Source organism: Mesocricetus auratus, unplaced genomic scaffold (assembly GCF_017639785.1).
Source record: "Mesocricetus auratus isolate SY011 unplaced genomic scaffold, BCM_Maur_2.0 Super-Scaffold_6731, whole genome shotgun sequence".
NCBI classification, from domain to species: domain Eukaryota; kingdom Metazoa; phylum Chordata; class Mammalia; order Rodentia; family Cricetidae; genus Mesocricetus; species Mesocricetus auratus.
Window position 1 is genome coordinate 5,114,187 of NW_024429185.1, and position 27,884 is coordinate 5,142,070.

The 27,884-nt window shown below is 43.1% G+C and overlaps 1 protein-coding gene across 1 annotated transcript in view; it reads left to right on the top strand.

The window, feature by feature from the left end:
- Slc18a1 (solute carrier family 18 member A1) overlaps positions 1-27,884 on the top strand; it is a 43,625-nt gene that overhangs the window by 2,208 nt on the left and 13,533 nt on the right. The window contains exons 2-11 of the mRNA XM_040742204.1: positions 10,665-10,747; positions 15,427-15,693; positions 17,057-17,411; positions 18,509-18,567; positions 22,859-22,942; positions 23,846-23,938; positions 25,439-25,528; positions 25,748-25,791; positions 27,549-27,609; positions 27,690-27,785. Coding sequence (XP_040598138.1) covers positions 15,570-15,693; positions 17,057-17,411; positions 18,509-18,567; positions 22,859-22,942; positions 23,846-23,938; positions 25,439-25,528; positions 25,748-25,791; positions 27,549-27,609; positions 27,690-27,785 — 1,006 coding nt within the window. The 5' untranslated portion in view covers positions 10,665-10,747; positions 15,427-15,569. The remainder of the gene's footprint in view (positions 1-10,664; positions 10,748-15,426; positions 15,694-17,056; positions 17,412-18,508; positions 18,568-22,858; positions 22,943-23,845; positions 23,939-25,438; positions 25,529-25,747; positions 25,792-27,548; positions 27,610-27,689; positions 27,786-27,884) is intronic.

The following is a 27,884-nucleotide window of genomic DNA, read 5'->3' on the forward strand; positions in this document are numbered from 1 at the left end:
TGATGTGCAGGTTCCAAACTCTGAAATGCTAGAAAATTCAAAAACTTTGAGTGCCAATATGATGCCACAGATGGGAAATTTGGCATGGAACTTTGCCTCATTCACAAAATTACTGTACTGTTATAAAATTCCCTCTGGGCTATACATGTGAGGTGTGTATGGACTATAAATGAGTTGTTCTTTTTGTTTGTTTATTTGGTTGTTTTTTTTTTTTTTTGGTTTTTCGAGACAGGGTTTCTCTGTGGCTTTGGAGGCTGTCCTTATAAATGAGTTTTATCTCTAGATTTTGATCCTTTATACAAGACAAACCATTATGTAAATGCAAATATTCCAAAATGAAAACATACATTTGCTATCTAAAGCACTCCTGGTCCCAAGCATTTCAGCTACAAGTTGGTCAATTGGTGTTATGAAATAAAAGTTCCTGGGTTGTTTGAAGTCTACTTTGAGTGCATCTCATTTCTAAACACAACAATCCTTCAATCCTTCTCCAGTTTTAAAAGAGGTAAAGACTGCAAGCAGTAAGTTCTATATATTTCCTTTAAACTTTGTATTATTTGTGAATTCTATGCATGCATATTGTAGGAGAAACTGCTGGCCGGCCTACCCAAGCCACAGTCGCCCTGCCCAGGTGCCCAGGTCAGCCTGCATGAGCATGTGCGGCAGGCACTTCCTTCCTGAGCCAAGCCTGCCTCTATGCCCAGTGACCCAGAGACACCAACGAGGAAAGGATAATGCAGCAGAGTCAGCCCCCTGAGCCAGTAGGACCTTGGGAGGGGTATAAAGGTGAATCTAACTTCCTTAATAAACGAGTCTGCCACAAGCCCTACTACTTCCTGACTCCCTGTGCCTTAGTCTTTGGTACTGCGGCTTCTCATCCCCTTCCCCAAGAGGTGTCCGAGTAGGGTCTCCCGCAAAAGCATATAATACAATTTGATCAAACCTCCTCCCCCAACTCTCTCTCCTCCAATTCTCATCCCATCTGCTGCCATTCTATCGCTCTCAAATTCACACACACACACACACACACACGCACTGTTTTAAAGCCTACTGAACCCACTTTGTACTGCCTGTGTGCGAAGGGGTTAGGATCATCTACATGGATGGCTTCTCAGTGACCACACTTCCGAACAAAATTGACTCCCCCTTCCTTTAGCAGCCATCAGTTGCCAATAGTTCCTCAGGGTGGGGTAAATCATCTGCTGCTTCCCCATCTGTGCTGGGTTAGGGTTGGCTTGATCTTGTGTAGGCCTTAAGCATGCAAGTCTATATATTTCTTAGCTGAGATTACTCATGAACTTTTACTGATTGACAAGCCTTTACACATTAATTACTATGTGCTAGACCAGTGGTTCTCAACCTTCCTAATGCTGCGACCCTTCAATACAGGTTCTCATGTTGTAGGGACCCTCAACCATAAAATTATTTTTGCTGTTACTTCCTAACTGTAATTTTGCTACTGTTATGAATCATAATGTAAATATCTCATATGCAACTATCTGATGTAAATGACCCACATGTTGAGAACCACTGTGTTAAGTTCTCTTCTGAGAACTAAATGACATGTCACTCTACTAAACAGCTATTTTCTTGTGTCTTTTATCTGAAGCACCTAAGGAGTTAATTTGCAGTTCGTACTTAATACGTATCTATGAGATGAATGAAACATGTCACGCCTTTGTTCTTCTACACGGAGTGTTTTTAAGGTACCCTTCCCTTACACCCAAGGAATGCAAGAGTAGCTGGCCCAGGTGTAGAGAATGTGGTCAGAGCATGAGACTCAGAGTCAGCAAGCCTGCTCTCAATGCCGACAGTCCCTTTGAATACACAATGTGATCTTGGGACAGATCTCAGTTCCTTCTATCTCTCTCTTGCCATCTGTGAATAGGGAATATTTTATGCTATGCATATCTTTTAAGAATTTGTTCATTTAGTTTTTTGAAACAGTTTCTTATAGACCCAGCTGACCTCAAACTTGCTATGGGACTATGTAACGAGCCCGGCTTTGAACTCCTTATGCTCCTGTCTCTATCGCCCAATCTGGTATTCTGAGCATGGGCCTCTAGGCCTGGTTTTCTTAAGGATTTAAAATTAGGCTCATAGCACTCAAGAACCCTGGGAGGAATGTGAATCGTATTTTATTACACATATTTATTGAGGAAGAAAAATGAGGAAGGACAGGCAAGAAGAGCTCATGCTAGTGACTTAATTTTCCCCAGACAATGTGAATCTTTCTTGTTTTCTGGAAAATACTACTCAAGGGAAATAGTGTGTAAAAAATGGAATAAAGCAACATAAAATTATCAGCATAAAAAGTTCAACATAAAGTCAGAGAGAAGATAGATTTTAAAATGATTTCTTTGTTGTTGGGTTTACTTCTCCTCCTCTTCTATGTGAAATAGTGAGATTTAGAGGCTGGGAATGACTTTGACCTGAAGATTGAGATCTCTGGTTCTATTTCATATTTCTTTCATTATCACGAGGGTCACAAATGTGTTGTGAAAAAGGGAGGAACAGCAGAGGGCCCCCTATTATCACAACAATGAGTATTGAGAGAGAGTGGTGAATTGTTTAAACACAAATCTCAAAGGGAGGATGGCTGGAATCCCCTTGCTGGGTGGTGTTGCACTAAAGTCTGGTAGCGGAAGTGCATGCCCTAGAAACTCGGATGCTGTTTGTCAAGGCTCCTCGTTCCTTGGTTTGATAAATGCTGATATGTCTGTTTGATGGAATATTACAGACACTAATGGAGATAGAATCCTATTTTAAGCATTGAGGAAAAAGTCACAGTACACTATTGGTTAGAATCTAATATATATCAAATATTTTGTATTATGGATACATGAATACACAAGTCCAGAAAATATTCTAAAGGAATACGTAATAAGTTGACAGTGATTATTTCCGAATTATAGAATGTGATCCTCCTCTTCCTCTTTCTTCCTTTTCTGACTTAAAAAAACTTTTTAAAAATTTATTTTCTGTGTCTTTCACATCATGTTTCCCGATCTCACCCATCTCTCTCCCTCCCCCCGAAATAAAACAAAATAGATTTTAAGAGAAGAAGGTGGAAAAGGAAGGAGAATCTTCTAATCCCATCATGGAAGCTGCAGTGTGATACTGTGAGTCCCACAGTAAACCCCTTCATCCATGCGTTTTTACATGCACGCATTCATTGCAAAGAATCATTGGTCTGTTTCAAGGCCCCTCGTCTCTGCTACCCCATCAACTCTGGGCCCTCACTGGGACTCTTCCTGGACGTTCCTTGCTGCCCTGTGTCATGGAGATCTTGCAGCCCTGGGTCCACAGGACCAATCCCCGCCCCCCATGCTCCAGGAGATCACTAATGGGGTGGATATTGGGGTGGGCCAACACATAACCCTGGTTCTAGGCCTGAGTAGTTTCAGGGTTGGTCAGCTCACCAGCTTTCCTGTCTTTACCACCAGGGTGAGCTCACCAGCATTGCCCTAAATAGTTCACCCCTTGCAGCAATGACCAAGGGGTGGGGCCATTTCTCTGCTTTCCCATCCTCTGGGTTGGTTCTCCCACATCTACACCTTCAGGGCCAGCTTTATTGAGGTGTAGGAGCTGCTCTCCCTAACTGATGAGGGGCAGGAACAGCTCTCCTGCTCTTATGACCGCTGGGGCTCCTTTTGACTTTATGTAGTTCAAGCTGTCCTCAAACACACGATCCTCCTACACTAGGCTCCCAAGTGTTGGGAATACAGGTGCATGCTACTGCACCCAGCTTTTGGTCACTTTCTGCTGCTGAGCTTCCAGTATACTTTGGAAGCAGAAGTAAAATGGGGAATATTAAGGTGCTATGTGGCTTCTCTTTAAACTGATAAAATTTTGTTGGGCTGGTGTGTGTGTGTGTGTGTGTGTGTGTGTGTGTGTGTGTGTGTGTGTGTGTGTGTGTGTTTGAGAAAGTAAGCCCTGGCCAGCCTAGAACTCACTATGTAGACTAGGCTGCTTTGAACTCTCAGACATCCACCTGCCTCTGCCTCCCGAATGCTGAGATCACAAATGTGCACCACCTTTTTGGAACCTATTCCCCATGCTGAGATGGCTCATCCAGCCTTGACACAGGGGGAGGGGCTTGGTCCTGCCTCAACTTGATGTGCCATCCTTTGTTGACTCCCATGGGAGGCCTGTCCCTTTCTGAATGGAGGAGTGGATGAGGGTGTAGAAAGGAGGTGGTAGGGGGGAGGGAACAGAAAAAGAGGAAAGAGGGGAAACTGTGGTCGGTATGTAAAATAATGAGAAAAATTAATAATAATAAAAAATGTGTGCCACCAAGCCTGGCTTATGTTTGTTGTAAGATGGAGCGGGTCTGTGACTGGTGGTGCCATAAGCATGCCATTAGGTCAGTGAAGAGTCCTATAACACAGACACATGGATGGAATGAAGCCACTGGGGAGGGTGACAGACTACAGGGTTAATAGTAGCTGAGATCTCACTCTTTTCTTTCTGTATTTCACTTTATTATTATGTTTGTAAGATCACAGGCAAAACACTGAGTCTCCTTATGTCACCGTCCTTTTTGTAGGACTAGCTTATAATTGTGAGGGTTTAGAACAGAACCATACTAGATGTTGCTCTCCAATTCACAGATCACAAATTGGAAGTTCATGAAAGTAAAGTGATCTCCCTGCAATTTGAGCTTCTTAGATTGTAGTCAATGCCTTTTGGCTTCATAACTTCTATGCACACATATTTTACCCATTTCTTCTGTTGCAGACTATTATTTTAAGGTGTGTTACATTTGTTTATGCTATGGAACATTTGTTTAATGATGCAAAGATGTGCTGCTTTTGTTTGTGTTGCATTTGTTTAATTCTGTGAAGCTGTGATTCTTTGCCTGTCTAAACACCTGATGGTCTAATAAAGATCTGATTGGCCAATAGCAAGGCAGGAGAAAGGATAGGCAGGGCTGGCAATCAGAAATCTGGGGAGGGAAGTAGGAACAGTATAGAACAATGAGAGGAGGACATAAGGGGTCAGCCACCCAGTCAGCCATGGAGTAAGAGTGAAAGTAAGATATACAGAAGTAAGAAAAGAAAAAGCTCAGAAGCAAAAGGTAGTCAGGTTAATTTAAGTTAAGATAAGCTGACTAGAAATAATTCCATCTAAGGCTGGGCACTTATAAGAATTAACCCTCTGCATGTGTGATTTATTTGGGAGTTGAGTACCCCCTTCCCCCTGCCCACCCCAAATGACCTGAAGAGTAAAAGAGTAAAGAGTAAAACAACCAACAACATTTGGTGTTCCACCATAGGTCTAGAGTAAAAGAAAATACAACACTCTTCTTCATACATTCAGATCAATCTACAAATGCCTCCGACACAAATTATCAGTGAGAAATTTTGGGAGATCAAATTAATTCTAAGATGAGGGGATACTTCTGATCTGAAGTGAGAATCCAAGTCCCAGGCTCTCACCTAGAATCTGCTAACAGCCCTTTGTCTGATCTAAAGATGACCTGGGGGTAAACTAGAACTACAGTGTCTGGGATTTTCAGGGAAAGCTCCAGAGACATTCTAACTTGGTTCACCTCTGCCTTTTCATCATTGCCATTGCCTGCATTGTCTTTAAGTCTGAATCTCAGTGCCATGAGAGCTCTTACTCCTCAGCTTACTTTCTTCTTTTTTTTTTGTTTGTTTTTCGAGACAGGGTTTCTCTGTATTGTTTTGGAGGCTGTCGGTCCAGCCTGGCCTCGAATTCACAGAGATCCGCCTGCCTCTGCCTCCCGAGTGCTGGGATTAAAGGCGTGCGCCACCACCGCCCTGCCGCTCAGCTTACTTTCAATGCCTCTGTAGGTGGAATATTCTGGCCAACCAGCCAGCTCCCAAATAACCACACAAAGATTGATCATTAATTATAAAAGCTCATAAGATAGCTTCAGCTTGTTATTAACTAGCTCTTACAATGCAGATCAGCCCATTTTATCAATTTGTGTGTTGCCACACAACTCATGACATTTACCTGTCCTCTTGCATATTTTGCTCCTTCTCTATCTATCTGGTGACTCCACCTTTCTTCTTCCCAGAGTTTTCTCTGTCTGGCTCTCCCATCTATACCTGCTTGTGTCTAGCTATTGTCCACTTAGCTCTATTAAAGCAACGAGAGCAACATGTCTTCACCGTGTACAAAAAGGTTATTCTACAACATCAGTCAGAGCATCAAAAGATCAAATCAAAACTTGAATGATGCCTTCTGTAAGCAAGTGAGTATTATATGAACATTGGTAATGAACTCCACATAGTGTGGTTCCTAGAAAAACACCAGAGAACTGCAAGACACATTTTTGCTCTGGCCATGAATATATTGCATCAAGCTAGAAGGAGCAGGTCAGTCAGGCTTACTCTTAACCAGTTCTGTGTCTGTGGGCCCATGCTATACCTCTAAAGCAAAGATGGCATTACTTGTAGTAGAACAATATTTCTAAAGAACGCAGGGCTAAATAGTGGAGACAAGATCCCACAGAGATATCATAAAACATGATGAAATGAAATGCTACATTGTGCACCTGGTTAAAAAAGGAGTCTCATAGGGTAGATTAAGGCCAGGAAGAGAGGGGAGGTAGGCCTTTCAGTTATAGTTTGGAGAAGAGGGGCTAGGTCTTGGTGGTAGATCACTCACTTAGCAGGTAAAAGACCCTAGATTCTATCCCCAGCACTGCAAAAACAATCAAACAAACAAAAACACAAAACAAAACAGTCAAAAGGAGTGTGGAGAAGATGTAACCAGGAAGAAGAGTCCTGGGTATTTCACAGAAGTCTTGAGCAATCTGTGAAGTCTTGTGGTGAGCAAGGAGTCACAGCTCTGAAGTGGTCAGGATAGACGATGTATTTCAAAGGGGAACTGACTTAGGGAACTTCATTTTTGGAAAATTTCTCCACAAATAGAGGGGCTATGCAGAGCAGAATCCATGTCTTCATGTTTTTTCTGATAATTAAGTTCTTGGGACACAGCACTGCATGCCCGCTCTGTGCCAGGTGTTGTGAGGTATCTACCAGAGAAGACCATTTGGACATGGATTCAAGCCAGCAGAAAGTCTTTATTAGCCTGCCATCTACTACCCTGGGTGTTCAGGACCTGAGTGCCATCCGGAGCCTTTCTCAGGATGAGCTTTTAAGCACAAAGTCCGCATCCTGGATTGACACTCCATAGTCAGCAAGAACAATTAGCCAGAAGCAGATTTACAGAAGCCAAAAAGCAAGGTTAGTACATTTAGCGACTTTCCAGAATTACTGACTTTGATGGTCTTTGGTCTTATTTTGGCAGGTGTTGTTGACTACATGCTGGGTACCAAGGCCTGAATGGTACTTCCATCATGGTGTTGGTTGTGCTGAGGTCTGGGGACCTGTGATACAGACACTCTAAATGCTTGTTGTTAGAGATAGTCTCACTACATAGCCCTGGTTGGCCTAGAACTCATAATGTAGACCAGGCTTCTGCCTCGATAAAGGTATGCATCACCATAGCCCACTAAGTGCTTGCTGTTAACTCATTGACCTTCCACAAAATCTCCACGAGTTAGAAAGCAATGGCACAGAGAAACAAAATAGTTGCTCACAGTCCCACAGTTGCTCAGTGGAATAATTAGAACCCAAGTTGACGGTTAAAGAGGTCCCCCTATTTCCTAATAAGTATTGAAAGGTGTATGTGGTAGTTTAAATGTAAGTGGCCCCCATAATCTCCTAGGGTGTGGCACTATTAGGAGGTGTGACTTTGTTGGAGTGGGTATGGCCTTGTTGGAGGAAGTGTGTCGCTATGGGGGTAGGCTTTGAAATTTCCTGTGCTCAGGGTACCACCGAGTGTCCCAGATGACTTCCTGTTGCCTGCAAGATGTAGGACTCTCAGCTACATGTCCAGTACCACATCTGTCTGCATGCCACCAAGTTCCCTGCCATGATGATAATGGACTGAACCTCTGAAACTGTACGTGAGCCCCCTCAATTAAATATTTGCCTTATAAGAGTTACCATAGTCATGGTGTCTCTTTGCAGCAATGAAAACCCTAAGACTTACGAAGAATGAGTCTGGTAAGAACTGAGTTTAGGGAAAACATGCCCATTGTTCTCAAGTGACACTTCCATTTCCCACTCCAGTAAAGTTACAACTATGTCCACCAGTTCTCTTGTCCAATAGTATGAGGATCAGACTTTGTAAGGAACTCTTGCTGAAGTTAAGAGTTCATCTGTTAGAGGTAGAATTCTGCCTACACAGCCCAGGTTATGTGGGTTGCAGAACTGAAGTCTACTTGAAAGCTGGTATTTCTTCACTCTCATCTTAAGCAAAGAGGCTCTGGGAATGTGTGAGTCCCTTTCAGGGCCTTTGGTACTTCAGCTCAGCTTCTGTGAAGCCTAGAGAGTCAAGAATGAGTTAAAATCAGTAATATTAATAGAAACAATAATATAAGCCGGGTGCTGGTGGCACACACCTTTAATCCCAGCACTCGGGAGGCAGAAGCAGGTGGATCTTTGTGAGTTTGAGGCCACCCTGGTCTACAGAACGAGTTCTAGGACAGTCTCCAAAACAATACAGAAAAACCCTGTCTTGAAAACCAAAAAAAAAAAAAAAAGAAAGAAAGAAAAGAAAAGAAACAATAATATGTAGTTACTGCTATGCAAATTTTCTCAAAAAACCTGTGTGACAAAACCTTGGCGGCCAGCCTGTGACTTTATTGGGAGGTGGGGGAACTTCCAGAGGTAGGTTCTAGTAGAAGGAAGTTATGTCATTGGGGGAATGCCCTCAAAGAGTATATGGGATCCGGTATCAACCAACCTTATTTAGCTTTTCTCCACATCTGCACTCACGCATTCTTTAAAGCCATGTTATTTATATGCTCTGGTTTAATTATCCACAACCTAAACGATGAACAAGACATCTGAAAAGCAGGTGGTCTTTCAAAACCCTTGCCATTTACATCCTCATGTCTCACTACGGAAGCCTAGCAGAGTTTTTTTTACTGCGTGATGTAGAAAAATGTCCTCTACCACACAATGCTTCCATGATGTACTGTGTTCCAACAATCTGAAGAGTTGGAGGCATTGAAAATACTAGTACTTGGGACCAGAAGACATGTCTCAGTGGTTAAGGTGTTTTGCAACCATGAGGACCAGGGTTCACATGCTATGGCCCATGTAATAATGCAGGCATCCCATGCATACATCTAACCCCAGTATCTGGGATAGTTTTATGGTAACTTGACACAAGATAACTCAATCCTAGAGGAGAGAACTTCAATTAAGAAAATGCCTCCTCTAAGATCTGGCTGCTGGCAAGCCTGTAGGGCATTTTTAAATTAGTGATTGGTGGGAGAGGACCCCGCCCATTATGGGTGGTGCTATGAGAAATCAGACTGAGTTAGTCATGAGGAGCAAGCCAGTAAACAGCACCCCTCCATAGCCTGTGCATCAGCTCCTGACTCCAGGTTCCTGCCCATTTGAGTTCCTATCCTTCAATGGTGAACAGCAATATGGAAGTGTAAACCAAATAAACCCTTTCTTCCCCAACTTGCTTTGTGGTCATGGGGTTTCATCACCACAATAAAAGCCCCAACTGAGACACCCAACTTGGAGGAGACTAAAGACAGGAGACTATCTGAGAAAAGAGGAGCTTCCGGTTCAGAGAGAGACCCTGTCTTTAAGGAACAGAGTTACCTCCTAACCTCCTGTAACTCCAGTTCCAGGAGGTCCACACCCAGGCTCAGTGCACATATCCTCTTTTCATGTCTACAGATGCGCACATAAATAAATAAATACAAAATTTAATATAAAAAACAAATCTAGTGCCTGAAGTACCAGAGGATCTTTCAAACGGTATGCTGAGAAGCAGGGAGCCCATGGAGGGAAGGGAAAGTCCTCACCAAGTAAAAGACAGAAAGGGTGGGTGACGGGGGAAGGGGGGCAGAAGATGGGTAGAAGTGTGTACTTGAGACTTAGGTCTACAGCAAAGTGGTAAAGGTCATGACTGAGGTCACGATGAGAAACAACAGCCAGAAGAGTCCTCAAATCCAAATCCTACCAGAGAAGCCTGCTTTGGGGTTCTCCACTGTTATAGGACACCTGCACCCTTCTGCCACAGCTGAAGGACGTCCAGACTGAGATGAAGGGACTTGGCTCAGGTATGAAAGCTAGACTTCACTGGCATGGAGTGTGGATTTTCTTTAGCTTTAAACTCTCCTGCCTCTTCCTTTAAGAAGACTGGGAATGAAGCTCTTTGGTCTACTTACATATTATGGAATTTGCTACTGGTGTCTCGAAATGGAAAGATTATGTGAATTCCCCAGTTTATGTCAATTTGGGTCATATATATATATTTGGTGTGTGTGTGTGTGTGTGTGTGTGTGTGTGTAATGTACCATGTGCATGCCTGGTGCCCTCAGAATTCAGAAGAGATTGTTGGGTCCCCTGGAACTGCCTTAAAACTTCCCAAGTGCTGAGATTATGAATGTAAACTATCATGCCTAGCTTTGATTTTTGGTGTTTTCATGTGCCTCATTCCTCTGGATCTAAAACCAGCGCTTATTTTTGTTCAAGCATAGTGACTCCTTGCCCTTTGGACACATTTCTATCCCATAGGATCTTCAGTGTCATAATGACCATGACCATAGAAAGTTACAGTCCCTCCCCCTAAATATCCCTGTTCTTTTTCAGAAGCCTGCACATAACTTCTGAACCAAAGCCATGTATTTGGGGAACCAAGCCTCTGCAGTCTGGGCCTGCAACCCTGATGTCCGGTAAATATGAGGATTTATGAAGTGACTGTTAAATATTTGAACAGCTAGGGGAAACATGAAGGAATGAGAAACAAAAATACCCCTTGGGTTCGAGTCATAGTATCCACACCTATTGTGGCAGGCCATGTAAACCTCAGTTCCAGTTATTCTTTTATGTGTATATATAGGAAAAAAACTGTCTGAGGTCCCAATTGTCAGCCATTTAAACTGGAAAGAACAGAACCATGGCTGGAGAGCCTCACATTTCCACTTTGCCCTGATCAAAAATGAGGAATTTTAAGGAGTGAGAGGTCAGTGGCACATCTGTATCCAGATGGAACTCTTGCTTTTTTCTGGTTGCTCTTTAGTTTCAGATTTCTTCCACTATTATGTGGAAGGCATGTAGAGTTGAGATGCACAGTCATGTAACTGGGAGGACTAGGCAGGAGGGTTGTGAGTTTGAGATGAGTTGGAATATGTAGTTTCCATCTTGTTTGTTCTTTAGACGTGGATTCATTCTGTAGCCTGGATTCTCTTAGAACTCACTGTGTAGTCCAGCTTCGAACTTATGGAGATCTCTTGCATTAGCTTCCAGAGTGTTGAGATTATGGATTTGATTGTGATGTGATTATAAACTGAGATTAGGTTCAGTTAAAAAATATATGAAAATGTTCCTCAATATATATTATATATTCAGACATATGTTATATGACCATGATGTACATACATTTTTTGAAAAGGTTTAGTTTTTTCAAAAGAGACATATGACTGATCATCTTAACCATTTTAAAATGCACAATTCAGTACTATGTGACATTGGTTCCACCAGCCAATCTTTAACAGCTTTTCATCCTGTGAAACAAACTCTGTACTCACTGAAGAATAACTTCCCATTTCCCCTTCCTCCAGACCCTAGCAAACACACAGCTTCTGTTCCTATGAAATCCATCATTCTAGGCACCTCTTTTTTTAATTATGTATTTAAAGATTTATTTATTTATTACATATACACCAGATTGAATTGTAGATGGTTGTCAGCCACCATGTGGTTGCTGGGAATTGAACTCAAGACCTCTGGAAGAGCAGTTAGTGCTCTTAACCTCTGAGCCATCTCTCCAGCCCTCTAGGCACCTCGTATAGATGACATCATAGAGAGCTTTGCCTGTGATGAGTGATCCTCAAGATTAATCCACACTAGATAAGATTTCACTGTGAGTATTTATCACATTTGTTTATCCACTCATCCATCAGGGGGCATCAGGGTTGCTTTTAGCTTTTGAAAAGTGTACACATTCTTGAAAATGTACACACAAATTTATATTTCATCACACATGAAATGAATGGCTCAGTAGTAAGGGCTCTTGCTGCTAAGCCTGATGACTTGAGTTGGATTCACTGGACCTACTTGTTGACCAGCCAGCTGGGTGAGTGTAGTGACAAATAAAACGGTGTATATGCAGGTTTTAAATAGAATATATTCCATATAATATATGGCTGTGCATTAGCAATATGCTGAAAATGGAGTGGGCATTTAACAGCAGCTGTGATTGTTACTGTTATCCCTGCTAATGTAAAGTATGACCATTCTTCAGCCACATCTGCCCTCGTAAGCCCTCAGTTCCCCAAATCATCATTGTCATACACTCTGCATCGGTAGGGAACATGGTGGCAGGAGGGCCATCTGGATTCTGGCCTTTTGCCCAGAGCTAGAAAATGTGTTTCCTGATACATCCCTCCAACGTTTGACCACAACCCTTTTTTCCTTAGAGACACAGGAATAGGGCAATGTTGGGAGACCCATGTGCTTTGCCCCCTGTGATAGCAGGGCGATAGCACCCAGAGATGCTCACATCCTGGTCATGAACCTGTGACTGTTTCTTGAGTGCTAAACGATACAGGTGTTGTAGGTATGATTATGTTAAGGTCCTGGGGACAGGAAGCCAATCTTGAAATATTTGGGCATGCTCAGTGATAACAAAGGTTCTTGTAAGTGAAGGAGGGAGAAAGTTAGACACGTGCTGGTGGTTTTGAAGGCAGAAGCTAGGAGCCAAGTTCTGTAGGCGGCCTTTAGGAGCTGAAAAAATTACATTGTCCCCAGAGCCTCCAGAAGGAACAAAGCCTTGCTGATATCTTCACTGTAACCCAGGCAGAGCTGTGTGGACCTCCAGAGTTGTATAATAGCAAATGTGTGCTGGGAATCAAACTCAGGTCTTCATACATGTATGGCAAACCCTTTATTAAGTCATCTCCCCAGCCCCAGATGTTAGCTTTAATGACTAAAGAACAGTAACCACATAATTTTTCTTCACATAAATGTTACAAGATTTATTACTTTTAGGGGAAGAATTGGAACCCAGGAGGAGTCTTTAAGTAGCAAAGACAGGAGATGCACCCTGGTTCTAGCTTGCATTCCGGTTGGTATTGAGATCCAGGCAAGAGTTAAATGAGTGGCCTGATAGATGAAAACCAGCACAGCCCAGAGCCTCTTTGCTTAGGAAGAGATCCACCTCCTCCGTCCTCTCTAGCCCCAGCCCTGCCTGCTTTTGACGCAGGGAGCTCAGGGTCTAAATGAAGCCTGTTGGAGGTTTCCAATTAAGTCTTTGTGGACAAAGCGCTCGAGTACACACACATACACAGAGTACCCTCAGATAACAAGCAGCAATAAATCTGTCAGCTCATCCACTGGCGGAGTACAGAGTCACAGCTGTCTTGCCAATAGCTTCCAATTTCTCTCTGACTGCCTCACATCAAGATGAACTGTAAGGTAAGACTTTTTTTTTCCTTTTTAGACAAGCTTAATACTTCCATAAAATTTCTGTTTCTTTATATATATATATATATATACATATATATATTTAAATTTAAATTCGAAACAAGGTTGCTTCACATGTCAATTCCAGGTACCTCTCCATTTTCCTCCCCTCCTCCCGTGCCCTCCCACCAACCCCCCCAATATCCCCTCATTTCCCCAGGGAGGGTGAGGCCCTCCATGGGGGTGCCCATAGTCTGTCATTTCATCCAGGGCAGGGCCTAGACCCTCCCCCCAAGAGTTCAGGGTGAGAGTGCATCTCTCATTGTTGGATGGGAATCCAAAGTCCATTTGTATACCTGGGATAAAAAATTTCTGTTTTTTATTAGAGGATTTTGACTGTTAAGTTTGCTACTGAAGGATTTCTTGTTTGTTTTTGTTGTTGTTTTATTGCATGTTTAATCTCTCCCTATTTATTTTACTCTGTTTAACAACTTTATTTTTGTTGTTTTCTTTTGCTCTTTCCTTATTTTCATTTCTATGTGTCTTAAGTAAGATTGTAGTTCAAAATTTCTTACTATACAAAAGCATGACGCCTCCCAGGTCACTGTATGTGGTTCCCGGTTCAACATGATCTGGAAATTTGTTTCACTTGGGAGCTTGCTCCTTGAACTGCAGTGTGGAGGATATTCTTCTAGCCTGGGGCTTAGAGACACCAGCTCAGTGCCCGGGGTAATTTACTATTTGAGGCTAACATTTAATTCCAAAGATAACATTCAAAATTATTTACTGCTTGTTTTATGAAACTGGCTCACTATAGGATATTTTAAAATGATAAGCAAGCAAAAGAGTAAAACCACTGAGGATAAGTAACCATCTTTTTAGTCTTTTAAAAATAAGCAAGCATACCCTCTTTTTAGGTACAAATGTCAAGCTATGAATGTAACATCTTCTACGTATCATACATTTTATGACAGTTGTCCATTTCCAAGTGTTACATTATTAGTATTGTTTGCACTCTAACAGAAACCTCATGAAAAACAAATGGGATCATCTTAGAAATTTCAATTGCCTGAGGTTAGACAAGGAACATATGATGGTAACATATGATACAGGCTCCTAAATAGGAAACTACTGCTACAGAACTCCACTTAGGGAACTCATTGTGAAAGTACCTTATTTGCACATCAACACACCCTTCTGAACAGGGTCCTCTAGCTTAAATACAAAAATATGAGTACTTCCAAAGTACAGCCACAAAAAAAGGTAGAGCGCAAAAACGCAAATTAAGACACTTGGGATTTTATCTCAGTTTGATACCAATTGTGTGACACAGGACAAATATCCCCACTCCTGAGTCTTTTTTTTTTTTAAACTGTTTTGTTTCTGGTTAACGCTTGCCAATGGACAAACAGTCTGGGTGACACATAATTTTTCAGGCTACATATAATCTCTTACTCCATAATTTTTGAGTAGTGATAAGCATAAAACTTTTTCCTGCATAGTCATAAAGTTGCTTTTCTATTTGTATTTATGTTATTTTTGAGGCTGTGTAGCTGTGACCTGGATCTCTATGTGGTCCAGGCTGGCCTCAGCCTTATGATCCTCCTGGCTTCACCTCCTAAGTGCTGGGATTACAGGTGTGCACCGCCATGCCTGACTCATGAAAGAGCCCTTAAAACGATTTAAAAAGTGGTGGAAAAGAGAATGTAATGGCTCAGGTGGTGCCTACACCACTCACATGAAAGTTGATGTCTGTCATTTGGTCATCTATGGAGGCTGTTCAATGCAGTGTGTGTGCAATTTCAGACATAAATCCCTGGCAAGCAGTTCCTGCAAGGTGTTGTGGGAAATATGGAATTATTGGGATTATGTAAGAAATGAACAAACAGGCATGGAAAAATCAAACTCTTTTGCTACATGCAACCCTTCACACTTTTGATTTGAACAGTGAACTTTACTGGACCAGGCAGACTTCCTCTTCTTCTACAAAGGTGACAGAAGACCCACATCTCTCAAGAGACTTTCCTAAGCATCCGGAGAAGATCCTTGTTCTCCCACTCCCTACCCAGCCCAGCCCCCTGCAGTCCTGCCATGTTCCAGGTCTTTCTGGGTGCTCCTCGGCGGTTGCTGAAGGAAGGGAGAGAGTCCCGGCAGCTGGTGCTGGTGGTAGTGTTTGTGGCTCTGCTCCTGGACAACATGCTGCTCACTGTGGTGGGTACGTCTGGGCCATTTTGTGCTGAGGGTGTATCTGCTTTGGGTCACAACAGGCAGCATGTACCCTACTTGATCTCATCAATGAACAATCTTGCTATGATTTTCATATGGAAAAGACAGGGAGGTTGCTGACGGTTGGAGGGGAGTGTAAGCAGCAGGGTCCAAGGCTGTCAGACTTCACACAAATGATTGCAGTGGTCCAAACAAATACAGGTTCAGAGGCGCCTGGCAGTAAAAGAAGACCTAAGCCAGAATGTCGCTTCCTCACTTGTATGTCTTCCCATGGTTACTGATGACTCTGGAGACACCTGGGGCAGTGAGCAAGGTTTTCTGGGAATGCTTTTCCACCCTTTCCTTTACAAACATAGGACATCCAAGTCCTTAAAAAGCCTGGTCTTGTTTGCAATTCATTGTCTCACAGTCCTGCATTTTCTGGCTGACATTCACTAATTTTTGCATGATATTACAGAAGTGTGTGACTAAGGACTAGCATGTGAAATATGGGTGAAATATGTGCTTTAAATAAGAATCATCTTGCCGGGCATTGGTGGCACACGCTTTTAACCCCAGAACTTGGTCTACAGAGCAAATTCCAGGAATCGTCCAAAGCAATACAGAGATACCATGTCTCGAAAAACAAAACAAAACAAAAAAAGGAATCATCTTGTGATGAGTATATAATCCAATACAGTCAATACTCATTTCTTTTGGTTCTAGTAATTATATTAATAAAATTCTTACAAGTACTCTCCACTCCACCACAGAAATTATTAAATCTTGGCATTATGTATTCTGGGAGGTTCTGTCTCTTTTACAAAAAGGCTTAAAGATGTTAATGACATGTCCAAGTTGCCCAGTAGCAAGTGCTGGGACTGGAATTCAATACCTGTGGACTGCCACAGAGCCAGAGCTTCTCATACCATACTGCTTGGGTCCTTAGCATCTCCAGCCCTCTGGTCACGTGGGAGCTGCTACAAAGAAGCAGAACCAATGGTGTTCTACTTCAGCTGGGATGTATGTATTGGGTGGCTATTTTTTTTTCTATTTTGCACCAATCTGTGAAAAATCATTATAGACGATCATCAAGTATTGGCTCTCAGGCTATATATGATCGTTTACAAGTAGGTGAACTAACCAGTAAGGGTGCCACAAATCCATAAAGTTTAACTATATGATAGCTAGAATTTGGTCCTTTAGCTAATAGGATGATTTGAGCATGCATGATCTTTAGTAGGCTTTAAATGATGTTACTTAGGAGTCTTCTTTCTACATAAAACTGGACCTCACAGTAATGCCTTTGAACTTAGCAGTGGTAAAAGGATCTCTGTCCTTGAGTTTCCTCACATGTCCTCATTGATTTTCAGTGCCCATTGTGCCCACCTTCCTGTACGCGACAGAGTTCAGAGACGTCAACTCTTCTTTGCATAGGGGTCCTTCTGTAAGCTCGCAGCAAGCTCTCATCTCTCCTGCCGTCTCTACCATATTCTCCTTCTTTGACAACACCACCACGACTGTAGAAGAGCATGTACCCTTCCAGGTAGCATGGACAAATGGCACCATCCCTCCTCCAGTCACTGAAGCTGGCTCAGCACCCAAAAACAACTGCTTGCAAGGGATAGAGTTCTTGGAAGAAGAAAACGTCCGGGTTGGGGTTCTATTTGCTTCAAAGGCTTTGATGCAACTTCTGGTCAACCCATTTGTAGGACCTCTTACCAACAGGTAACTCAGTAGCTACAGTGTCTGTCTTAAGTCACTGCTCTATTGCTATGAAGAGACACCACGACCAAGCAACTATTGTAAAGAGAAAGTGTTTAAATTCAGATCTTGCTCACAGTTTCAGAAGTTGAGTCTATTATCATCATGCAGGGTGGCATGCTGGTAGGTACTGGAGTAGTAGCTGAGAGATACATCAGGATCCATAAGCAGAGAGAGAGTGCGAGAGACATTCTGGAGTTGGCATGAACTTTTGAAATACTACTCCCAGTGAAACACTTGCTCCAACAAGGCTACACCCTTTAATCCTTCTAATCCTTTCAAAGTGGCACTCCCTGGTGACTAAGTGTTCAAATGCCCTATGGGTGTCATTCTTATTCAAATGCTACAGTGTCTCATTCACACAGTACAGACTTGGACTTAGTACAGAGGTCCAGGTTTCATATAGATCAATGGTTCTCAGCCTTCCTAATGCTGTAACCCTTTAATACAGTTCCTCTTGTTGTGCTTGACCCCCAACCATAAAATTATTTCGTTGCTACTTCATAACTGCAGTTTTGCTTCTGTTATGAGTTGTAATGTGAGTATCTAATGTGCAGGATATCTGATATGTGACCCCTGTGAAAGGGTCATTCCATATTCAATTGGGTCATGACCCATGGGTTGAGAGCTGATGATTTATTATAAGAGAAAAAAAATGCTCTGGCCCTGAGGGGATCCAGCAGTTTGGAAGTGTCTTATCCCAAGGCTAACAGGTTATTGGTGAAATGTTATAGGTGTCACATTTTCTTACTGATGTGAATATTGAATACTGGAATAGCTGGGGGATGGAGGAGGGAATAAGACAGTCTGAATGCAGTTTGATGCTCTGGCTTCCTAGAAATCTCATCTAGGATGATCCTGAGCTTTTGAGAGATACCTTTTCTGGAAAGGATAATTTGGGCCTTGTTTATGGGTAGATTACATGTTTGTTCATATGAAAAACATGTCCAAGATTAACCCTATCTCTGTTCCTACTGAGATGATAAAAACAAAACAAAGCAATGTTCAAGTATATGAACGGCTGCTACAAGGCTGTCTTTCTCTGTTCTCTTCTGTTTTAGGATTGGCTATCACATCCCTATGTTTGTTGGCTTTATGATCATGTTTCTCTCCACGCTAAGTAAGTCATTTGCTTCCCTTTATTAAGCATATTTGATTCCATCATATATGTGTAGTGTAAAGGAGCAGGACTGAGTCACCCAGAAGAAAATAAGACATCTGAACAAGTCAACTGGGACATTGATGAAAAGTTTTGTAGTCATTTGAATGGGGCTGAGATAGTCTTAGTAACTGCCTCCTCTAATTGGAATCATTCTCCTCTTCTACAGGAAAACAGATTCTTAATTTACTTCAATGAAAATCATGAGAGATGTTTGAATGTACACACTATGGATATATGTGTGTGTGTTTGTGTGTGTGTGTGTAACTAATCTCTTGAATAAGCTTACTACAAGCCTCCCATCTTTGTTTTTGATTTTTTAAAATTCAATTAGAAACAAACTTGCTTCACATGTCAATCCCAGCTCCCTCTCCCTTCCCTCCTCCCCCATCCCCCCAACTCCCCACCCAATCTTTACTCCGTTCCCCAGGGAGGGTGATGCCCTCCGTGGGGGACCTCCAGAGTCTGTCATTTCGTTCAGGGCAGGGCCTAGGCCCTCCCCCAAGCCTTCCATCTTTTAAAAAGAAGCTATTATTTTAGTGTGTCATGGTAAAGGTATTATTTTGGTATGCTATGGTAAGTGTGACTAACAACAACAACAATAAAAGAATGTTGTATCTTAATAACCAGAAAAGTTCGCAAATCTTACTGTTTCCCAACTAAAGGTAATAACACCCCAGGAAGTAAATTTGCTAAAGAAACAGAAAAGTCAATGACAAAGCCCGTCCAGTATCGCTTTATGTTTCCAATGACATGGAAGTGGAATCAAACGAGTGACGAATGAGCCCGATGTGTGGCCTGAGATCGGAAGGGCGGAAGCTCTGGGGCGAGACATCCGCTTTCCGGGGCTTGCTGCCTGGACGGCACCTGTAGTCCTACCTTCGGTTCCCACTGCCTCTGCTAATCCCTTGCTCCAAATTGTGCGGCTTCTCCCTCTTGATGTTTTCTTAGTTTTCTATCACATTCCCCCTTCATTCCCCCTTCTCAGCTTCTCTTCCTCCCAGAGAAAGAAGTGACCCAATCCAAAGTTTGACGAGAGTTAGTTGCACTTAGAGATGGAAAGAAGGCTGAAGAGCGAGAGCTCGAAATAGGGTGTTTTTGCTAAGGACTGGAAATACTCTTGGGTAATTATAACAGAATGAGAGAAAATGAGGTCACCTGGCTCTGCTGCTCAGTTCTAAACTCGGGGCAGAGAAGGCCCTCATCAAACTCTGTGGGACACTAAACAAAACAAAAACCAGTCAAGGAAGGCAAGAGACTTACGAGGGTAGAGGGGCTGGCTGGGTTCAGAGGAAGATGGGAGCGTGACAAGCGTGAAGTGGCCAGGACAGAATTTGCTCACCAGCAAAGAGAATGAGAAGTTCGTTAGCAGTGTTCGCTAGTTTTCCATAGATTCAGCCTGTGTTAGAGAGCAAAGGAAGGAACACAGTCATCCAATGTGATTTGGAAACTCATTCATATTTTGTCTGGAACACATATAAAGAATAAAATATGTTCTAAGTGTCTAGAGGAGAGTGTGGTGGTTGCCTTGGGAATCATGACCATTTTTGCAAAATAAGACCACAAAGTGTATACGTGACCCAAGCAATTTAGCACAAAATCTTTGCCTGCTCTTCTGCCAAGAAGTAGTAGGTTCAACTCTTTTCTGTTTACCTAACTTATGTGTTAAATAACAATTATGGTTTACATGAGGTCACTAGTGTTGTTAACCCAATTTTATACAAAAGAACACATATTTGGCTGTTAGGATAGCCTATGTAAGCCTTACTTGGGTTTAAATAACAAGTAAGAACTGAGCATGCTGGCACGGGCCTGTTATTCCTAGCACCTGGGAGCTAGAAGGTCAGAGTCATCCTTGGCTATTGTGAGTTCAAGACCATTCCAGGCGACATGAGACCCTGTCTCAAAAAAACCAAACCAAACCAAACCAACCAAACAAACAAACAAAAAACAAAGTTACTAAGAAGCTGCTGGTGCTTATAACTCCTCTCAAAGCCCCACCCTGGGACTTCTTGATGTAACTTGGAGACAAATAATGGCCTATATAAATTTAGAAAAATGGAAAGGAGCCAGGTGCTGGTGGCACATACTTTTAATCCCAGCACTCTGGAGGCAGAAGCTGTGAGTTTGAAGCTAGTCTGATCACAAATCGAGTTACAGGACACCCAGGGCTGTTACAGAGAGAAATCACATCTCAAAAAACAAAACAAAACACAAAAACAAAAACAAAAATGATTGTTTTTTCTCAATAGTGTGACTAACTATCCTGATTTTCCTGGTGTTGAGGTTTTCTACAATGTGACTTTCAGTTCTGGAACTAAAAAAGTCCTGGGTAACAGAAGACAAATTGGCTACTTTATTCTTTAAGGACATAAAAAATAGTGGGTTTGGGCATACTAGATATTAGAACGTCTGAGAATGGGTATTGGAAACCAAAAAAAAAAAAAAAAGAAGGACCGAGAAACTATGCTTTTGGGAGACCCTGAGTGGTTGGGTGTGGTCATGTTGGGCTGTAACTGAAGATCATAAAACACAACCGAAGACACCTATAATAAGTGGTCAGGAGGATTAGAGTTTGTCTGAATGAAGCACCTAGGGAAGGATTTTTTTCTCGGAAGATATTATTTGGGAGTCAAGGATGAGTGATGTCTGGGACTATCCACACAGCTTCTATAACCTGTAATTTACTTTGAGACAGCACTCTCCAGTTTGCCTCTCAGTTTCATTGTGTTAGGCTCCAGTAGCTGGTCCGTCTTCAAGGGCTCTTTCTCTTCCGCATCTGCTACCCGTCCAGCAGAGTGGCACTCTCAGTACCATTTAGTAAATCCCAATTTGATTTGGCAGAGGCATCTCCCACCAAGGGGAAAGGGCAGATAGAATGTGAGATGTCTTCTACCCAATGTCTGTGGCCTTTGAGGTGCACACAACAGATGGCCCAGGAGGGCCCAGCAATGGCAAGGGGCCCGTGTGATGTAATGCAGGATCCAGGAGGAGGGCTAGGTACCAGTTTCCAATTTCAGTGAGTAGAATATCAGACTCTCAGGAGGAAGTACAGAGACCCCGCCTTCCCTCCACTCTGTACTGATTTGATTTATGCATCTGTGGCTTCTCAGCTTCTTCATCAATTCAAAATCAGTCCTAATGGAAGATTTGAATAATTAAGTAGTTAACTTCAAGAACAAAAGGCAAACACCATGCTTTCTTCTTTCTTTTATGTTTAAATATGTTAATTCTGTGAAACAGGAGTCTCATCTCACCATGCATACTTAAGATCTATGTAATAGTGACTCATCTCTATGGAATCTGAGACAGCTTGATAATTCTTTTTTTCTACGAAATATTTGATATTTGTTTAGTATGTTATTTATTTATTATACATGCATATGAGTGCTACCGAGTGTATTAAGGTCAAAGGACAACTTGTAAAACTTGGTTCTATCCTTCCATGTGGGTTCCAGGGATCAACTTCAAGTTGCAGTCTTGGTAGCAAGCACCTTTACCATTCTTTTTAAAAAAATGTTATTTTGTTAATGTCCTGCTTTGGCTTTTGATGTTGTGATAAAATATCGTTACCAAAAACAATTTGGTGATAAAAAGGGTTTATTTGGCTTACAGAGTATAGTTCATGCTTGGGGAAAGCCAAGGCTGGAACCCAGAGGGAGAAACTGATGCAGAGATCATTAAAGACAGACACTTACTATCTTGCTTCTAATTGCTTGCTTAGCTACCTTTCTTATACAATCCAGGACCACCTGTCTAGGAATGGCACTGGCCATCTTGGGCTGGTCACTCCTGTATCAATTGGCAACTAAGAAGATGCTCACAGACGTGGCCACCGGCCAATCTGACCTAGATAATTCCTCAACTGCTTCCCAGATGACTCTGGGCTATCTCAAGCTGGTTGCCAAATCTAACTGTGATAGCCTAATTAACCTAATATCGAATAATGGATTTTTGTTATGATTATTTCATGCATTATAGTGTGTACTTTTGATCATGTTCACCCCTTCCCCATTACCCTCTTCATCTCCCCTCACTCTCACTGATAATCTTCCTCTTCCCAATGAGCCCCCTTCTACTTTCATGATTTTTTTTTTTTTTGGTGACCCAACAAGTTTAATTAGGATTACTTATAGAAGCATGGGTGAGGGACTATTTACAGGAGCACAAGCACCATACTAGTGGCTACGCCATTGAGGAAAATGTTTCTCCTCATGCCACCCTGGATCATTCTGACTCCTCTCTTTTCCAGTGTTTGCTTTCTCCGGCACCTATGCCCTGCTGTTTGTGGCCCGAACCCTTCAAGGCATCGGATCTTCATTTTCATCTGTTGCAGGTAATGCTGCAAAACACACACACACACACACACACACACACACACACACACACACACACACACACACCTATTAACTACTTTAGGTACTACATAAATTTTATAAGAGAAAATTAAGGAAAATGCCATGCAGGGAGGGAGCAATTGTGATTCAGGAATAAAGTGATTGTGGACTTGTGGGAGGGGCCTATAGATCCCTGGCCTGGGTTAGGGTCAGATGTTATGCATGCACAGCTAGCTTAAGTCAGATTAAGCCTGAGGTCAGGCTTTGTATCCACTCCCACTTCATGGCCTTGTCTTTGCATTGCTTTTATTTAATAGGAACTGTTGTTATTTCAGTAATGTCATCGTAGTTTTTTCATAGTATTGCTTGAGTGAAGATGTCTCAGCATCTCATGAGGCTGCTGTGTTTGCCTCTCACACAACTGAATGGCCCGATGGCACAGTTACTAGATATTGCCAGCCTGTTCTTTCTCCCAGGTGCCTAGAATTTTCATGTTCCTACTTGAGCACCACTGAATACAATAGTCCACTCATGTGTCTTCCTTTCCTGGCATGGTCTGTGACCTCCTCATGCAGGGAAATATATTAGGAAATGGCAAAATACTATGAAACATGAAATAATTAGACAATAGCATTATTATATTAGCCTTACTCTTAGGTTTTTTTTACTTTTAACAATATTAATAATATCAGCACCAAAATAATAAGTTGCGTGCAGGGAAAGAGGGAGGTGCAACTGTAGAAGGCAGTATTTGCTATATACTGCGAGCTATGTTTTATAGCCCTCAAATGAAATACCCGGCAGAGACGATCACTCAAGATGTTATAGGACTGGGACCAAGGATTCTAAGAAGCAATCAGCAACCTCCCACACGCCAACTTCAGCTGTCATTTTCTGTGCAGGACTTGGGATGCTGGCCAGTGTCTACACTGACAACCACGAGAGGGGGAGAGCCATGGGGATTGCTTTGGGGGGCCTGGCCTTGGGGCTTCTGGGTAAGTAGCACCTAGACAGAGGTCTGCATTCAGGAGATGGGGGCGTTGCAGACTCTACAAAGATGGCTCCAGGAGGCAGGTACTTCCCTGTAAGTATTTTCCTTGCCTTCCTGGCCCACTTGTGTTGAGTCCTTCAGATACATCACTGGGGGAAGGTGGCATTTCTTTCTCCTTGAGAAGCTGTGAAACGCCTGAGGCCCTGGGGAGGTCGTGAAGGCCAGTCTGTCCACAGGAGTGAACGTCCCCACATCGCTGGGCACTGCCTCCCTCACTTCTGCTCCCATGCACAGCTGGTGCTTTCCACAGCAGAGCTGGGATTTGCCAGAGTCTCTGCTGATTTCATAGAAGTAATGGCTTTCAATCCTCACGGCCAACTTGCGAAGGATGAGTGGCTGTCCCCAGGCTAGAGATGAGAATTATAAAGATTAAGGAGTTATCCAAAGTAATTCCAGGGCCAGGATAAGGACACAGATGTTCTGTACTCAGAAGTCCCAGCTCCAAACAACGTATTTATGTTTTCCTCGATGTTTAGACTTCACATTGACTAACTCAACAAGCTGCTTCATTTGCATTCTCTCCATGCCAGGCACAATGCTGGCACAGATGGCATAGAGGTTAAAGACTTCAGACCGTGTTCTGCCCTCGGGGAGTTTACAGACTTGCCGAGGGGAAGGCCTAAGTCTCATTCGTCCCTGGCCTAGGCCCTGCCAGCCACCATGGTACAGAACGGAGGGGAGAAAGCCCTGTTGTTTGTTAGTGGCCATATGGATACCCAGCCTTGGATTTGGGTCACAGTAGACTCCTTTATCACAGTCAGTTTTAGAAGAATCAGCATGCTACATCCCATGGAGCTCCTTCAACGTCAGCTGCTCCCTCTTTCTTGGTTTGGACATGGCACTAACCTCCTACAAGTTCTCTTCTGCACCCCCTCTTTCCTTCATAGAAGGAAAGAAGAATCCAGAAGAATCTTTTGGAGCCTACACCTGGCGGTGTTTCTTCTCTGCTAAAAAGTACCATGTTTCTCAATAACCTCATCCAGATACCTGAAGCCCTTGATTAATGTTACCTCAGCCATCTTCACGTTTCTCCTCAAAATACTCATGTTGCATTAACATCAGCTTTTACTCCCATGAGTGCCTGCATTCGGAACCTTCAGTGTTGTTCCTACACATGGCCCCAGGTGTAATAGACTTGGCAAAGTGTTGACCATCATCCTGCCATTCTGACTCATTCTATTAGACTTACACAGTGTTTTGTACACAGACAATTTACTGTTTTTGAGCGTTTTGCCACATTTCAATTATATGTCCTATTCCCTCTCCCACCCCTGCCCTGCTAAATTTCATTTACTAGAAAGGACCTCCTTGAGGACAGGTCTGAATCCTCTCCACCTCTGCACCCCAGCCTCAGGGGAGCTTACAGCCCCAAGGCCTTCAGTAAAGCTGAGTGGGTGATGGGGAAGAGTCACACTGCAGGTGTCTGTATTGCCTTCCCTTTCAGTGGGAGCTCCTTTCGGGAGTGTGATGTACGAATTCGTGGGCAAGTCCTCGCCATTCCTTGTCTTGGCCTTCCTGGCACTTCTGGATGGAGGTAGGTCAATGCTGGAGCCTCCAGACAGAGAGTTCGGGTTGGAAATGCTCTATGCCGTGCTGTCTATCTTGACATGTTTAGATGGGTCAAGGACTGCCCCATTCTGGGAAAAAAAGGAAGAAACTGAGGCAGTTAAGGTGGTGGCTGCGTGGCGATCAGTAGAGCCCTGGGTAATCAGTGAATAAACAGAACTGTCCCTCCGCCTCCCTTTTTTCTCAGCTCTCCAGCTTTGCATCCTATGGCCTTCCAAAGTGTCTTCTGAGGTAAGTGGGCACGAAACTCCATTGCTTTGGGATAAATAGCACGGCTGAGCACAGGAGAAAGGGAAGTCAGGAAACATGAACCCCGGTTTTGGATTCCAGGCAGGCCTACACTTAGGTTAGCAAAGGAGTCTGGCTCGGTATTGAACAAAGATAGAAGTGAGGCTGTAGAAAGAATGAAGTGTTTTCTATGAAAACACAAAGGTGACAGGGACCTCCAGACAAGCAAGAGCATCTCCGGTTGAGCATTATTCGGTTATAGTTAAGAAGTGCCAGTGTTTGTGTTTGTCTGACTTCAAGCTGAAGATGGTCCTGAGAAGTCTACATCAAGCTGTATTAGGAGGGTATGGGTGGGACATTGAGCAAGGAGGTGCCCAGAGTGTGAGCACTGAAGGTGCCGGTGTGCGAGCATTGTTTGTGTGACAGCAGTGGTGCCAGTGGAGAAGGAATGGATGTGTCTGCTGTTCCTGGGTCAGGTCCCCTCGCATAGGTGAATTGTCTGAAGTCAAAGGAGAAGGGATTGTAGCAGCAGAAGTTGAGAAGGATCAGATGTTTCTGAAATGGAGAAGATTCTAGATATGAAGAGCAAGTACTTCAATTAATAACCTCATGACCATGCATTTTATAATGTTGTAAGCAATGTTTTCTTTTCCATTTGTCTCTGTCTCTCTGTGTCTGCGTCTATCTCTGTCTGTCTCTCTCTCTGTCTCTGTCTCTCTCTCTCTTTCTCTCTCTCTCTCTCTCCCTCTCTACCTCCCCATCTGTGGCAGTGCTGTAGTAGGGATTAAACACAGGGCCATGCCCAGCACAGGCGAGCATTCCACCACTGAGCTATACAAACCCCAGCTCTGGCAGTAATTGTTACATATCTTTAACTGTGATGCTTGCTTACTTCTTTGTGTTTATGCTTACTGTTTATATCCACTTCTTTACTTTGATTTGTATATGGGGTAAGAATATTATAATTTTTGCTTGGGCACCTCTGTATTTATCCATTGTTGTATGTGCATCGTATGTGGTTACTGTATCCAGACTATTAAATGTCATATGGGATAGAGTAGAACGCACACTAGAGATTAGGAAATACTCTTTACTTCCAACTACTGAGTCAAGGCACACTGGGGGAAGGTGGGATTTGAACTTGATCTTGAAGAACAGGTAAGATGCAGAACTAGGGAGATGGGAAGGATGGTAATTTGGGTAAAGGTAACAAAAGGAAGGTGGGTGTCCAGGTGTAGCTGGTATAAGGGTAATGACACGAGAGAGAGGCAATCAAGTCCAGTCATTAGGACCAGCATGATAGCATCCGTGTTCAAGCTCCCCAACTACACAGTGTAGCTCAGAATGGGTCAAAGCGGGAACCTGGACTTGAGGAGCTTTCTTCTGTGGCACTTCCACAGTCACCTTGAAGTTAAGTTCTCTGCCTGTTGTCAAATGTTGCCTGTGGGTCCAACAAGGTTTCCAGAGAGATCAGTGGAAAGGCCCTGGACACTTCCTGACAACCCTGGCCTTGTTTCCATCCACTGGAGGTAGGAAATATGTCCAATACATGGTATGCTGCTGATTGCCTCAGGACTTGTACACAAGATGGACCCTGTCCCTAGCTGTGGTACCAGACAGGGCACATCCTTTCCTTAGACCTAAGTTTCTTGGTTTTTATAGTAAAGGAACCAATGATATCTAAGGTACTATCTTAGATCTTGTGAAAACAGGTTGTAAAGTCTGTAGAAATGGAAGGTTCACGTTATTTGTTTTCTCAGAACACCATGGGAACTCCACTTCTGACACTTCTCAAAGACCCTTACATCCTGGTAGCAGCAGGTGAGCTGAGCATGACCTTCCTCTCTGTGGGAAGAGTCAGGCTTTAGGCAGCCACACTGGCTCATAGAGCTGTCTCTCAGGTTCCATTTGCCTGGCCAACATGGGAGTCGCCATACTAGAGCCCACACTGCCCATCTGGATGATGCAGACCATGTGCTCCCCTGAGTGGCAGCTAGGTAAGTGACCTGGGTCCCCACCAACGGCTAAGGCATAGGCGGGTGCTGTGGGTCTTTTTGAAGGTTATCAACAACCATCAAGCCCATGTCATCAGTCTC